Source organism: Varanus komodoensis, unplaced genomic scaffold (genome assembly GCF_004798865.1).
Source record: "Varanus komodoensis strain SLA01 unplaced genomic scaffold, ASM479886v1 scaffold20_1, whole genome shotgun sequence".
In the NCBI taxonomy this organism is placed as follows: Eukaryota; Metazoa; Chordata; class Lepidosauria; order Squamata; family Varanidae; genus Varanus; species Varanus komodoensis.
The window spans coordinates 2,781,125-2,796,995 of NW_025335587.1; the positions used below are offsets into that span (position 1 = coordinate 2,781,125).

At 37.1% G+C, this 15,871-nt stretch overlaps 1 protein-coding gene across 2 annotated transcripts in view; it reads right to left on the reverse strand.

Annotated features, from left to right (window-relative positions):
• The window catches only part of FAF1 (Fas associated factor 1), a 238,966-nt gene that overhangs the window by 208,415 nt on the left and 14,680 nt on the right, over positions 1-15,871 (reverse strand). For both annotated transcript variants that reach the window (XM_044429854.1, XM_044429853.1), the window contains exon 3: positions 760-806. In XM_044429854.1, coding sequence (XP_044285789.1) covers positions 760-806 — 47 coding nt within the window. The remainder of the gene's footprint in view (positions 1-759; positions 807-15,871) is intronic.

The following is a 15,871-nucleotide window of genomic DNA, read 5'->3' on the forward strand; positions in this document are numbered from 1 at the left end:
TAACAGCTAATTGTTAATTTAACCCACAAACAATCCAAAGTATTTGAGTTTGTATGTTGCAAAGCATTTGGAGGTTGCACATTCAAGTTGGAAATGACTCATGCAGGGTTCAACAATACTATATGTGAACTTTCTCAACTAGCCATTTGATTAGCATTTCTGAATAAAAGATCTTAACAAGCAGATTATATGAAATAAAGCTAAGTGAAGACTCCTGAGAGTCCCTTGGACTGCAAAGAGATCAAACCAGTCAGTCTTAAAGGAAGACAACCCTGACTGCTCTTTAGAAGGTCAGTTACTGAAGATGAAACTCAAATACTTTGGCCACCTAATTAGAAAGAAGGACTCACTGGAGAAGACCCTGATGCTGGGAACCATTGACAGCAAAAGCAGAAGGGGGCGGCTGAGGTTGTGGTGGCTAGATGAGGAGGTGGGTGTGGGCTTGGCTGGACTCTGAGGGAGGGTGGAACACAGGAGAACCTGGAGGAATGCTGTCCATGGGGTCGTGATGGATCGGGCATGACTAAACAGCGAAGGATCTTCTATGACTAGAAGATGCACGTGATTTTAAGTCATTACTGTATTACTTAATACTCTATTGTATTAAGGCTTTCTCTTCCTTTTATTGTATAAATAGAAAATTCAAATTTGGATGATAAATAATTTTAAAGCTAAAACAGGAATGATTGTTTCCTCTTTTGCAGATGTAGTTTATTCCATAGTCCCTGCAGTGTAATTATATGGAAGTCCCCCACTTACCTTTGCAAAATGCCATTTTCCTGTGGAATTACACCATTTATAGCTGCCTGCAAAGAAACATACAACATTTAAGTCTACTTTAAAAAATGAATAAGAAAATGTATTTAAACTGAACTGAAGAGATATACTTCTCATACTGAAATATGCTTACTGATTAATATAACATTAATCACTATAAAAATAGGATACAAGTTTACCAAAATTATATTTGAAATGAGCATGAGTCAAATTAGCATCCTGAAGGTGATGGTAATTAGGTACAGCATCTACAGCTACAACAACTTATTGGAACAAAGTATATAGCACCTTAGAACATTATTTTAAAAAAAGATCCCTGACCAAAGTTTGCAATCTACACAGCTAAATACTGAAAAAGCATGAAGGTAGAGCTAGAATATTAGCACATATTTGAGTAAATGCCGTTTTGTACACACAAATCCACAGAATATGACCCAAAACATCTGTGGCAGAAAAGCAGCATATAATTATTCATAAATAAATGGACATCCAATTTTGCACAAGTGGGAACCTGTTCACACAACAAAATATCCCTCTCAGGTTCCCCAGCATTCCAGAGAAAATTTGGGGGAAAGGAGACCACAGAAGCAGAAGAATCTGCTTGACTGATGGATGCCACTCTTTCAATAGATGAGCACAATCAGATGATGACCAGTGCAAAATGATGCACGATTATCTGAAGCTAAATAGAACCAGGCCAGACCCAGGCCAGGCATGCCTAGCAACCCAATATTTTAACTTCTTGGAGGTAGGAAAGGATAGGTGGAATGGTTTAGAGGAGGGGATGATCCAACATATACATAGAACACCTTCTTTCCTGCCTGTATGACACTCAAGGAAGCGAATATATAACCAACATCGACAGAGTAAACTACAGACCATTGCTGACCAATGACAAAATAAGATTTTAGTATACTACATGATTTATGTTACTAGAGGAATAATCCATCACACCCTAATTCTAGACTTTAGCAAAATAAAGATATAGCACTCTGAATGTTCAAAGCTCAAGAATCCTGTAAGTCAACTTCAGGAAGTGTAAATTCAGAGGTGCTCTAGGCATAGTCATTTAGGGCAGAATCCAATAATCTCCCAGCATTGTGGGCTACAGGATTATTCTCAGCCCCAGCTCCAAGGTTCCATGAACCTGGAACTAGAACTCCAAACATGGAGCCCACGCCACTCTCCTTACACCCAACATGGAAAAAACACAACAGTTGCCTCTCCATGGTTGGAAATCAGCATCTAACAAGAGGAAAAGGGGCATGTCAGGGAGAGGAGGCTGGGGCTGACAACTTATGCCATATCAAACTGTTGCCTCGAGTTCCTCTCCTCCTCCTCCTCCTCCCCCTCCTCCTCCACCACCACCACAGCACTTTGTCTAGGTGGCCAAACAGCAGAAATTGTCACCATTTCTCCTTGTGCCATGTACTGGATGCATGTAAGCCTCCATGTTCAGAGGGCACTGAACTGTACCCTTTAGAAGAGTCAGACACAAAGGTAAAAGCCCAAACTCACCACCTGATCAATTTAAATAGTTTCATATTGAGAGCAAGTGAAGATAATGGTTAGAGTCTTGAACTAGAGCCAAGCAGACACCAGGAAAAATATCCTATTACCTAGGAAGCCAGATGGGTGATGTGGCTAGTCACCATCTCTCAGCTTAACCTATCTTACACAGTTGTGGTGCAATAGTCTCAAACTAAAACTGTAGACTGTCAAAAGTTATTGATCCTCTTTATGATCAGAATATTTTAACTTTATTCTTTCCCCTTTCTTTATCAAATCAGCATTTATTCCTAAAATATCTGTTTGAGTCTGGAAATCAGGACCGGCATTATCCAGTCAAATACAATCTGTTCTTACGGAAGTACAGTATAGTGCTTATGATGCAAAGTGCTATTGCAACATCTCACCACAGCTGTGAACACACAAACTCAGGGTTCTATTTATGTAATATGAGGATGATAATATTTGACCAACTTACACAGGCATGTTACACATTTTACTGGAAAATGCATGCAAATAACTCTAAACATTCAGCAAAGCTACCATATGTATATTACTAATTGTAAATATTACCTACTTTCTATTTTGCCAACTGCATGTGTTAGATACACACCTGTCATTCTGGTAACAAAGAATACTTCCTTCTATCCATTTGTTCTTACTTTTCCACACACATCATAAAGTCACATGAAAGAATCCAGCACACCCTTCTCTTTCCATCCAATCACTCCATAAAATAGAATTTAGAGTCGAGTTTAAGTAGCTCTTTCTAAGTTTAATATTAACCTCCCAAGGGTTGGGCTTAATATTTAACTGCCATCAACTAAGGTCTGTTTTTAAAAAGAGATGTTTATGCAAAGCACATGAAACGGCACTAAAATAATTGCATACTTACTGCAAAAGTTGGGGCACTCCAACAGTAGCAGCCTAGATTAATAACACTAAGGTTTATTAAGTTCAGCTGTAAAAACATAAGATACTTTTGCATGCCGAGCCACTGAAGGCACACAGTTTGATTCCCAACAGTAACATAAAATCTTTTCAAATGGCTCCATTGGGCAATTAAATCTTGGCTATTAAATTCTCTCCTCTTTGGCAATAGTTACCTATGATACATTTCAGTTCTAGAGAGAACCTGCTGGATAAAACTTTCAGATCATCACTGAAATCCAACCAATACTAAATCATACAACTGTTTCCTATTTGCTATTTCTTCTAAATGGTAAGCCACTGTCTCTACCATTGCTTTTTTGGGCAGCCAATTTACTAGTACCTCTGGATATGTGTGCAGAATGTAGCTTTCTCTCCTGGATCATTAGCAGTTAAATTTCCACCTGAGGAATTGGATACATTTTGTCTCTAAAATGCATGGAGGTCAGTATGTATATGAATACTAAGCCACAATGCCTTACAATGGCTCACTTTTCACGCACTGTAGTTTTTGAGGAATATTTTGAGCTGTTGATAGCATATATTGAAAAGTATCATTACTTATACTGGGTTGTACACCAACTTAAGTCATACTTGGAAAAGACCCACTGGAATTCATGCAACAAGCTAGAAATGGCTAACTTAAATCTCAAAGATTTTACAGTGTTTACTCTAGATATGATTAAATCTGGGTCCAACCAGATATATTTAGGAAAGAGAACAAACATGTGCTTGGCTCTTAAACCAGTGAGGGGTAGGACCAGTGTGGAATGAATGAAAAGGGCATGTAGGAGACAAAGTAGAGATGTCCGCAATGGGGAATACTGAGAAGGTCTAATATGAGAACTAGGGTTACAAGTATGTATTGATTATAATATGTGATATGACATGTTAAAGGGTATGTGGAGGTTCCTTCCTGCTCATCAAATGCATACAGAAGTTTTATGGTATTAGTACTTCATGAAAAATAAATTTAATATAGGGCACATAGGTCTCTCATATTACTGCTGATGGGACACAATGTCTCTATATGCCAGTTGCCCCGAACACAAACACAGAGCTGTTGCACAAATATCCTGCTTCTGGATTTTCCATGGGAATCTGGTTGGCTACTGCACAACTAGAATACTGGATTAAACAGATCTTTTAACCTGCATGACTCTTCTTAAATTTGATGTACAGCAATCCACTGGCAAGAATGGGAGGCCCTTTGGGCTCCATGCAACCAACTACCAGCAGAAATCCTCTCTGCTGATAGAGGATTGCATCTGCCACATTCAAACTCAGCAAGCTTATCTACGTAGAGTCTATTTACTTGGAATTTTCCCACTAAAATTTCTTCTCAGTTGCTGCAACAATTTTGCAGGACGTTGCTGCAAAATTGACATCATGTCATAAAGTCCGATGTGTTGTACTGAAACACTGGACTGGAACATTCACATTCCAAGAATATATTTGTTGGCATTAGCAGACATCAGTCTTGGAAAGGAAGTTAATGTGCCCTCTTATAATTATTTCATTGGCAAGCAGTAATATTTCAATCTACTTTATTGTCATACTGTAAACACCTTGACAAGGGATGTAATACTATACCCTCACAGGCAGCAAAAATAATTAGTTAAGAATTTCAGCAAAGCCTTCATCATCTATGCAAAAATGCCACATTGCAAAGTCAATTTTAAAAGGTAACTAACATCTAATAATTACTGTATTTAGTTTCTGATCTGGGACAGCATGTTAAAGAAATTCTTATTTTAATATTAAACTGTTTTAAAGTTATTTTATTATAATCTATGCAAAAGTATAAAAAGCTTCCTAACTAAGGTTTAAATCTAATACACTGAAAATATGAATCTGTGATGAGAAACACTAAATGAGAGGAGAAGAAAAAACTATCAGTTGCAGACTGCCAAGCACTTCTGTACTTTCAGGTGCTGCCTTTTGTGTGGACCACGAGTACAAAGAACTCTCTATTACAAGAAATAGAGTAGCTTCTTCATAAAAAGAAATTGACATTTATTAGCCTTGCCGCTCACTTGATGACTCTGCATTTCTTGTTGGCAGCTGTGCAAGGATAATAGAAGTAGAAAGAGTTCATTACAGCAGTAATGAAATTTCAACTGCTATTTAGATAAGGTTGCACATGCTGCTTACATTACTTTCATAACATTGACACCAAGCCTAACCAAAGTCCTACCTCTGGTCTCACGCTGGATATTATAGGCTATATATTAACTGAACATGTTATTTAATGACACTAGGAAAGATGTTAGGCTACAAAACTGTTGCCAGCACTCTGATTTCATTATGATTTTCCTAAGCACACTTTGCAGAACAAGCTGGAGATATAAACAAAACAAAACAAAATTAAAAAGTATCTTGGTACTCTTGGCCAGATTAAACATGCATCTGGCTGAGTTCCCTAATTCAAATGTATAGCTGCCATTTGTTTCACTGTGGATTTTTTGATATTCCTGAACAAGCAGGCCCAATTCCTCCAGATTTTGACCAAAGGAAATAAGCACTCAATGCACTTCTAGATAATTTTGAGATGCTTAATTTTGTATACTTTGATGGGACAGCAGATCATAGGAATCACAAAGCACAGATCAGAACAACCATCTTTATCTGGTAAAATGTTTGCACCTTTCATACCTGCATAACGAACAGGTGAGACAAATAGCTCCCATCAATGCTTCTGGAATGTGAAAGACCCTAACTTGTTCCTAATTTAAGATGTTCTTTGGAGGTCATTTTGTAGATCCCACCACAAAAGGTGTGAACACAGGATAAAGTCTTTTCTGTGTCAGCACTTATGAAGCCTTCTTCCAAAATAAGTTAGGCTTTTTTGTTCCATTTTAGACATGGTATCAAAACTGTTTTGTTCTACATTGACTTCTTAGTATTGTAAATATTCTTGCATGCTTTTTTAAAGTTTTTCTTCTGTTCTTAATGCAGCTGTTTGTAATAATTTACATAAAATTTTAGAGTTGTTTTTGAAGTTTTAATTGTAAGTCACCTAGGCCAAAGGGAAAATTCATATAATCATAGAAGAGTTGGAAGGGGCCATGAAGGCCATCGAGTCCAACCCTCTGCTGTATACCAGTTTCTTTTTGAATGTTTCTAGTGAGGGAGAGCCCACCACCTCTTTAGGTAACCGGTTCCACTGTTGTTGAAACTTTATAAACAAACAGATTTTTAACTTTGATATTTCTCTGTTTCGTACTTACTAAAGATAAATATTGCCAAAAGCCAACACTGATAGAATTATATTAGCCATGATTACCAGAAAGCTGCAATGTTCAGAGAATTCAGAATCCCTCTTGCAGTCCTTAGTAATCAAACAAGAGAATTTGATTCAGAAGGTTAACTTTTAGTTTATTTTTGACTGACTAATTGCCTCCTTTCATTCTTTTTCCCTCATATTTCATTCTTCCTTCCTCAGTAGTGTAGTTAGGCCGGATGTAAAACGGTTCCATACAAATTTTGGAGCATGGCATTCTGTTTTTAAGGGCACAACCAAAGGGGCAGTCCTTATTTGTCCACTCTGGTCATTCAGCTGCCAATTTACAGGTTTTCCTCAGGAAAACTAGAGTATTCAATTAGACGCAGGGTTTTATTTACACTGTATGACCTCAGGTAAAGATCCTTCGAAGCATTTTTTATTACATTTGGTATATCGTTCCATATTTCAGTATTAGAAGAAAATAAAAGCGGCAAGCATGGTACCCATGTTATAATTTGCACAAATGATCTAGAAACAAATGATAAAGCCAGTGTCAGTCAGTACAGTTCTATGGAGTATTAAAGGCAAGAAATTGCTAAGCAACTTCATAAGTTTTAATGTCCTCCCTAAAGCACTTAATAGTAAGGTCTATCAAATTTTATGTGAGGTATGGACTATCTCATCTGTCATTTATATAAATCTGGTTTACAACTCATAGCTTAGCTAGCTTGCTAAGTTGCTTTGGCAATGATGTAGTTCTGTATCAATAGTTTTTTTTCTTTTTTTGAAAGGGAATGCAGACATTTTATGATTTCTGCACTTAAAACATTTAAGCTCACAACTGGATTCCGAATTAATGCCTTGTTGTCCATTTTATAGTATTTATTAGGGAAAATATTTATCTTACTTAAATACCCCTTGCTAGCTTCTAAATTTGACTGAACAGCTCATATTTTTTGAATTCAGGCATACCTTCTTTTATTGAGCTTCACTTTATTGCACTTTGCAGATATTGTTTTGTTTTGTTTTAAAGAAATTGAAGGTTTGTGGAACCCTGCATCAAGCAAATCTATAGACAACATTTTTCCAACAGCATTTGCTCACTTTGTGTCCCTTTGTCACATTCTGGTAATTCTTACAAACTTTTTCATTATTATTTTACTTGTTATACTGTTCTGTGATCAATGATCTTTGATGTTACTATTGCAATTCCATGAATTGCACCCATTTAGGATGACAATCAATAAATGCTGTGTGTATTCTAACTGCTCCACCAACCAGCTGTTTCCCTGTCTCTCTCCCTTTCCTCAGGTCTCCCTGTTCTCTGAGACACAACAATACTGAAATTAGGCCAATTAAATGATGGCCTCTATATGTTCAAATGAAAGGAAGAATGATATATCTCACTCTGAATTAATATCAAAAGCTAGAAATGGTTAAACTTAGCGAGGAAGGCATGTCAAAAGCAGAGATGGGCCAAAAGCTAGGTCTCTTGCACTAGAGAGCCAAGTTGTGAATACAAAAGAAAAGTTCTTGAAAGAAATTAAAAGTGCTACTCCAGTGAACACACACATAATAAGAAAGTGAAACAGTCTTATTGCTGATATGGAGAAAATTTTAGTGGTCTGGACAGAAGATCAAACCAGCCACAACATTACCTTAAGCCAAAACCTAATCTAGAGAAAGACCCTATTACTCTTCAAATTCTAAGAAGGCTGAAAGAGGTAAGTTTGAAGCTAGCAGAGGTTGGTTCGTGAGATTGAAGAAAAGAAGCCATCTCCATAACATAAAAGTGCAAGGTGAAGCAGTAAGTGCTGATGTAGAAGCTGCAGTGAGTTATCCAGAAGATCTAGCAAACATAATTAATGAAGGTGGCTACACTAAGCAGCAGATTTTCAGATGAAGCAGCCTTATACTGGAAGAAGATGCCATCTAGGACTTTCATAGCTAAAAAGGAGAAGTTAATGCCTGACTTCAAAGGACAGGCTGACTCTCTTATTAGGAGCTAACACAGCTGGAAACTTTAAGTTGAAGACAATGGTCATGTGCCATTCTGAAAATCCTAGGGTCCTTCAGAATTATGCTAAATCTACTCCTCCTGTGCTCTATAAATGGAACAACAAACCCTGGATGACAACACATATGTTTACAACGTGGTTTCCTAATATTTTAAGCCCACTGTTGAGACATACTACTCAGGAAAAAAGATTCTTTTCAAAATATTACAGCTCACTGACAATGTACCTGGTCACTCAAGAGCTCTGATGAAGATGTACAATGAGATTAATGTTGTTTTCATGTCTGCTAACACTACATCCATTCTGCAGCCCATGATTCAAGGAGTAATTTCAACTTTCAAATATTATTTAAGAAATTCATTTTGTAAGGCTATAGCTGCCATAGATAGTTATTCCTTTGATGAATCTGGGCAAAATAAATTGAAAACCTTCTAGAAAGGATTCACCATTCTGATGGCATTAAGAACATTCAAGATTCATGGCAAGAGGTCAACAGGAGTTTGGAAGGAGATTCCAACTTCTTCCCATGGCTGATTTAGAGGGATTCAAGATTTCAGTGGAAGAAGTAACTACAGATGTGGTGAAAATAGCAGGAGGACTAGAATTAGGTGCCTAATGATAAAACTTTAATGGATGAAGAGTTATTTCTTATGGATGAGCAAAGAAAGTGGTTTCTTGAGTTGCTGTGAAGTTGTTTGAAATGACAACAAAGGATTTAGAATATTACATAAACTTACTTGATAAAGCAGCGGCTTTGAGAGGATTGACTCCAGTTTTGATAGAACTATGAGTAAAATGCTATCAAACCGCATGGCATGTTACAGAGAAATACTCCATGAGAGGAAGAGTCAATCAATGCGGCAAACTTCATTGTTCTCTTACTGGCATGGTCACTCCAACCTTCAGCAACCACCATCTTGATCAACATTGAGACAAGTCCCTCCACTAGCACAAAGATTACAACTTGCTGAAGGCTCAGATGTTGATTAGCAGTTTTTAGCAATAAAGTATTTTTAATTAAGGTATGTGTATTTTTTAGACATAATGCTTTGGCACATATAACAGACTACAGTATAGTGTAAACATAACTTTTATATGCACTGGAAAACCAAACAATTCATGCTACTTGCTTTATTACAATATTTGCTTTATTCTGGAACCAAACCTGCAATATCTCCAAGGTATGCCTGGATCTGTATTTGCGGCTGTAAGGATGAATAACTTACTTTTTTGTTTGCTTTTAATAAAACACATACAGTCATGTTGTGGAATTCCATACTTTGAATACTATATTTTCCATTATCACAGGTTCATACAATGCAGGCAAGCCCCATCTCACAGTGTCCAAAAATGCTTGTGGACACTGTTGAACACATCTAGTAATGTATCAGTCTTGCCTTTCTCAACACAACTAGTCATGTTCAGTTTGCCTAAATTACTACTGTGGTTTCAAAGACTCCAGTCTGTGGTCTTTAAAATATAAAGCGCGCCACTCTTTATTTTTAAAAAGACGCCTGTAGTTATGCTTAATAATGTAGTTACATGTAAAATGGCACAAACAGAATTTCCATGATCCAGAATTTGGGTATCTGAATTTCCTGTGTGCTCTTTTTCTGGCTCAAATCAACTTGTCTCCTAGCATATGGAGAAGAACAATAAAAATTACATTTGTAGCACAGCCATTTTATTATATAGGTATATGATCTCATCTTCTCTTCAGCTACTTTGCTCTTCATGAATTCTGAAAATAAGCACAACCTGTCACATTTTCTTTCTCTGTCTTGCTACAATAAATCCTGGTACTGTAGTAGCAGTATATACTACTTCAAAAAGGAATATATTTCATTTAGAATATACAAATAACAAGATGCATCTTTATTCAATTGTCCTATCTACAATACAGCTTAATGATTATACATATGATAACAGTTTAAATTGCTTACATTTAATGATATTCACTGAAATAAAGAAAGAAGTGCTCTCATGGCAAGATTCCAGCAGCCTGTCTGAATTGCTCAAGCAGGTCGCACAAGCCATCCAAGAAGAACCATAAACTTACAAATAAAGAGTGGCCATGTAGCTAGTTCAGAAAATGTTCATCTTCCACAAAAGCCAAAATAAATAAAATCAAAGCTCACTCAAGGGCAGGTCTCCTGTAGGACTAACATAATTAAGGGTGCAATCCTATCAGGATTTCTGTCAACCCCTAAGCCTTACAGTTGCTCTATGCAAAACAGGAGCTTTTTCCGCCTTTGAGCAGTCACATTTCAGAGGGAGAGGCAAGGGAGGTCTCAGGCTAACTCACTCTCCCATCTCCTCCCTCCCCCTACAATGCTCCCAATTCCCCCCTTTCTGAGGTCATTTTCAAAGTTCAGAAAGCAGGCAGGATCGTCCTTTCCATACTGCTATGAGGGAGTGGAAGGGTGGTCTTGTAAATCTAATTCCCAGCTCCAAGTCAAATCTATCCAAAGGCCCTTCAGATGTGGACTTGTGTTCACAGGATTGCTCTTTCTGGCACATTAATTTTTATAGCTCCTGACAATGATATCCCAAATTCTTTACTGCTATTGGATAAGGAGACTCAACAAAGATCTTTTTATTGTCTACAATCTGTCAGTGAATAGAAACTAAAACCTACACATGCTGATTCACCTTTCCTTTACTTCAAATGAATCTTGGATTTTAGCATAACATTCAGCAACACCTGAATGGCATGCAATGTATTACCCCAGTGCTAATCCAGCTGTAATTTTGTGCAACTGCTGGTTCCATGTAGGAATGCTCATTATGCATCAGAGCATGAATTCAATAGGCTCCTGGGGACCTGTATGGGCAATGCAATGGGCAACCAGTAGATTTCTCCTGCTGAATCAAAGTAATCCACATTAGGTTGCCTAGTGTGTCCAACCTATCATAGGTGGTAACCAAAAACTTGCTTTTGTGACAGATGAACTTTAATCAATAATTATAGCAGACAAGAAAATGATGGTAACAGCAGCACATACAGCCTTCTTCAAATTCTCCAGTCTAAAAGATCAAGTAGCAATGTATGCTGGGTGGATAAAAATAAATGATTTTTAAAAAACCATTTAAAAATGTTAAATTGGATTTTTTATTTAAATTGCATTTTTAATAAAAAATGCTTTTTGAGGAAAAGATAGTTTTCTATTTAAGATACATTATAGTTCAAAGGTAATTAATCATGAAATAAGGATTAGTTTTTAATTATATAGCATGAGACTGCATTAGCATGAGACCGTATATTCATGCGGTGTTTCACTTTTTTGGCAAATAAATGCCATAAATCCATTCACAATGTCATGCCAGAAGTATCTGTAAAATCATTGGACAGTTTTTCTATCTAGAAGATATTATCACAGATGCTTGGTTTTACAGTTCTCAAAACTGTGAATTTGTGTCTGCCTCTCCTTCACAGCAAAAAAGTCATAAAATAGACATACAGAATTGAGAAAAAACCTTAATCGCACTGATCCTTGCCAAGCTATTTACACGAATCAACCCTTTACCTCTTAAGTGCTAAGTTTCAAAAAGTTCAATGAATAGAAGATTGCTGGGAGTGAAATAGAGCCACACAAGAAGCTAAGCATGAGGAGGGGAAGGGCAAGCGGTAAAAATGAAAGTGAACCCTTTGGAGCAGAATACTCCACAAGTCTTTGGATCTTTTTGTGCACACCCTTATGTTTACCACATTATTCTTTCCCTAGAGGAGAAAACCTATAACGGCAGCAGGCTATAGAAGAGGGCCAGCTTGCGAATATTTTAATGAAGTTCCTCTACCTGAAGGTAAGGCACCATGTGTGCTAAATTACATAGAAAATCATGATTTAAATCTTCTCTTACTTGAATGCATGCCTGAGTGAATGGTATTCCAGGTGAGAAAGGTATACTTGATCACAAAATCCTCACAAAATGCAGTCATAGCTTACAGAAACTTGTCCAAATTTTCTGGTGTAAATGCTCAACTGCATAACACAAAATTAAAAGCTTCCTTTTTACTATGTGAATTTTCAATCCTATGAACCTGCTCATTCAATACTTTTTTTCAAAAAAAAAAAAAAGCTAAACAGTACCTTCTTTATATAAACGATAGATCTAACCTCCCTAAAGTATAAGCTTCTAAGAAGAATACTATTTTTCCATTTTTAAAAGAAATGAATATTATTATTAGGTTATTCATAAAATTATTGAAGTTATGAAACTGAAATATTATAAAAACAAGGCACAGAGCAGGTTTTGTCTTCTGATCTTTAGAACCAACATACAAGAAGAGCTGCAAGCCATCACATTTACAGGTGTGCTAAACCACTGACTAAACTTTAGTGCAAATACACTGCTGCTTTGAACCACTGCCAAAAGAAAGGATAAAGAAGTTAAATATAGCACTAAAGCAGACATTTCAGCAAATAGCAAAACCCACATTTGAGAATGTATGTTTAAAATTAGGATTCAGCACAACCAGCTGAGGAGATTCTGCAATGAAAGGACACTGCACAAATAGGATGAAAACTAAAACTCACATTTATATGAAAAGGTATTTGTTTTCCTTGCAAAGCTATATACCAAGAAAGCAAGTACTGCAGATCATATGAAAAATGGTCATCATTGCCTGTGGAGACCTTGGAGGCATATTTTGTATGTTCTGTTTCTTTTTGATAAAATCAGAACCACTGTTTTTCCTTAAGTATCCAGGCTTCACAGTTCCATAAATGAGACTGGAGACTCAGCAGCAGTAATTTGCAAACATTGTAAAAGAATAAAGCAAGTAGTTGGCAAGAGAATTGTTGCTACCCTATATAACAAGGGCTTTTCCCTAAAACAGGGGTTCCCAACCTGGGGTGCGCACAACCCCAGGGGGTACAAGATGGCATTCAGGGGGTATGACAAAGAGAAAGGCTGCATGAAAAGCTGTGAGGACAAAAGCATCACAAATTGCCAAAACTGACATTTTTCACCAAAAATTATCACAATAATAAAATATGTATTATTATTCTGCCCCCAAAAGATATGTAGCCTTTTGGAGGAAGAAAATCTTTCAGAGGCTTTGCCTGAAAATCTTTCCTGAAAATAAATTAAAAACCCTTTTAAAGTTACAAAGCCAATGTTCATCTCACCCTCACATGGAGCAACCAATGTTTCCAACTTGTTGGAAAATTGAACAACTGCACAGGGCCGTCTTAACAGCATTGTGGGCCCCGGGCAAAGCAGTGTACTGGGGCCCCTACAACAACTACAACTACTATTAATTTTGGAAGTTTTCCAATTTTCCAAGGGTTAACATACACAGATTAGTATGGGGCCCACGGGCAAGTGCCTATCAGGCCCATGCGTTAAGACAGCCCTGCAACTGCACAAATCCAACGTTATTGCAACCCAAGTGAGAAAGAATCACAAGTGAAATAAAAGTAGTATTTGTGGCAGATAATTATAAAATAGGGACTGTTTTCTACATAAAAGCTATCTTTTAATGTCTACATGTTTGTAGAGTTGTATCTTCTGATATATTTCCAGTTTTTCAGGGGAAGGAAGACAGTCCCTAAAACCAGTTGGTCATCACTCCTTTTTGCTGCCAATCTAAAGTGTGTGGTATGCTAGGCACACTCTCTGTTTCCCAAGTTTAAACCTTTCATTGACCCAAGGAAATACATTCTATTCATTGACACGATTAGCAAGCACTGTTAATTTTTGGCAAGGGATATTGCAAAGGAACTGCTGAAAATTCAGGGAAAATAGGAAACAGGTATTTACCTAACCTTACTAACCCCATGAAAACCTTATGTATATCTTATGAGCACCAGTTTCACTTAGCTACACCTATATATACTCATGCATTTCTTAACCATGCCATACTTAACCATGTTTCTGAAGAGTCTCAAAATAATCTGCCTGGTGCTGAACTCAGCCACATGCCAACCTCCAGAAAGAAGTAGGAGTTATACATAATGTGAATTCCCCAAATGAATTCCATACTATAGTTAGAGTTATGTTCTGTGAGTAGATGACTGTGGTATTGGTCTAAAATTCAACTTCTTTATTCAGGGGTTCAACTTCCCAGTTTAAGCCTTAATTTTTCTCCATAGAACCCATCCCTCTGCATTTATTTTGAACTTAGAGGCTGGCATCTTTTGGAAATGTACATAGTTTCATATTATCAACATTATTTCCACTATGGGCCTCATACATGAAAGTACAGTGGCATTCCATCATTTCATATAATATCTGATCAGAGCTTCACACACAACTGATGCATTATCACCAAGAACATAACTGCAATATCATAAAGCCACAGTGATACCAAATGTTAAATTAACTGTTTGTTTACAAACAAGTATGAAGACTTGAAAACATTCATCTCCCACACCAACAACAGCAAAGCCTCTGAAAAGATGCTACATCGTGATGTTGCATCACTTTAGGTAAGGCATTATGGGGGAAACATGGAAGCTACCTAGACTACCAAGGTAAAAACTGTGATGCTGCTTGAAGTAGCCAAATGACATTTGAAAAGGTGGGGGGAAGGGGGTTGTTTCTGCTAATCTTAGGAAGCTTGGTGTTTCCTGAAAATATGTTGAATTTTTTTCACCCCCCAAAGAACTGACACTTCCACTCCATTCAATTGATAGCAACAGAACTGCGTTATCATTTGCATCCCAACACTATATTAAAGTGATCACTATATTAAATTGATTCCTTGAAGCACTAGTTTAAGCCTTTGTTTGCCAAGCCACACTCAATTTCATCCAATATATCCTGGATTTACCCTGGGAACAGTATCACTAATGTAGAATGCAGAGCAGGGATGAGCAATACCCATCCTGAGGGTGTGAGTGTGATTCATGTCATTCCTATTACTCCCCTACACCACCATCTCTGCAATGTTTAAAATAGTGGTGTGTCACATAATTTGATAAAAAACTACCTTTTGTTGTGCAGCCTCAAGAGTGTAGGCCCTTTGTGGTAGGGTGAGCTACAGCTGGAAACTGGCCACTGGTTCACCCACTGTTGTCCACCCTTACTGTAGAAGCAGCAGAATATGAAAAAAACCCTCATCAACTCTCTTTTCAGTGGCCTGACCTTATCCCAGTTACCAAGAAACAAGTCAGCTCATAGTTAAGCTCTTTTTGCAGGTGGAACCCTGAATCAGTGTATAGAGAATCCAGAAAATAGATTCAGTTTTCTGAAATCAAATCCTGAAGCCTCTGTAGCTAATTCAACAAGTCAGACTGTTCCAAATAAGTTTATTCCACCACACTTTTCTTTTAAGAGTTATGTAAGCATTGTTTAAAAAAACAACAACCCTAAATTCTTCTGTTCTCAAGCACAGAAACATAACCACAAAATATGTAACAATAATTCTAATACTAACTTCTGATAAAAGTCACTTTTTTCTCAC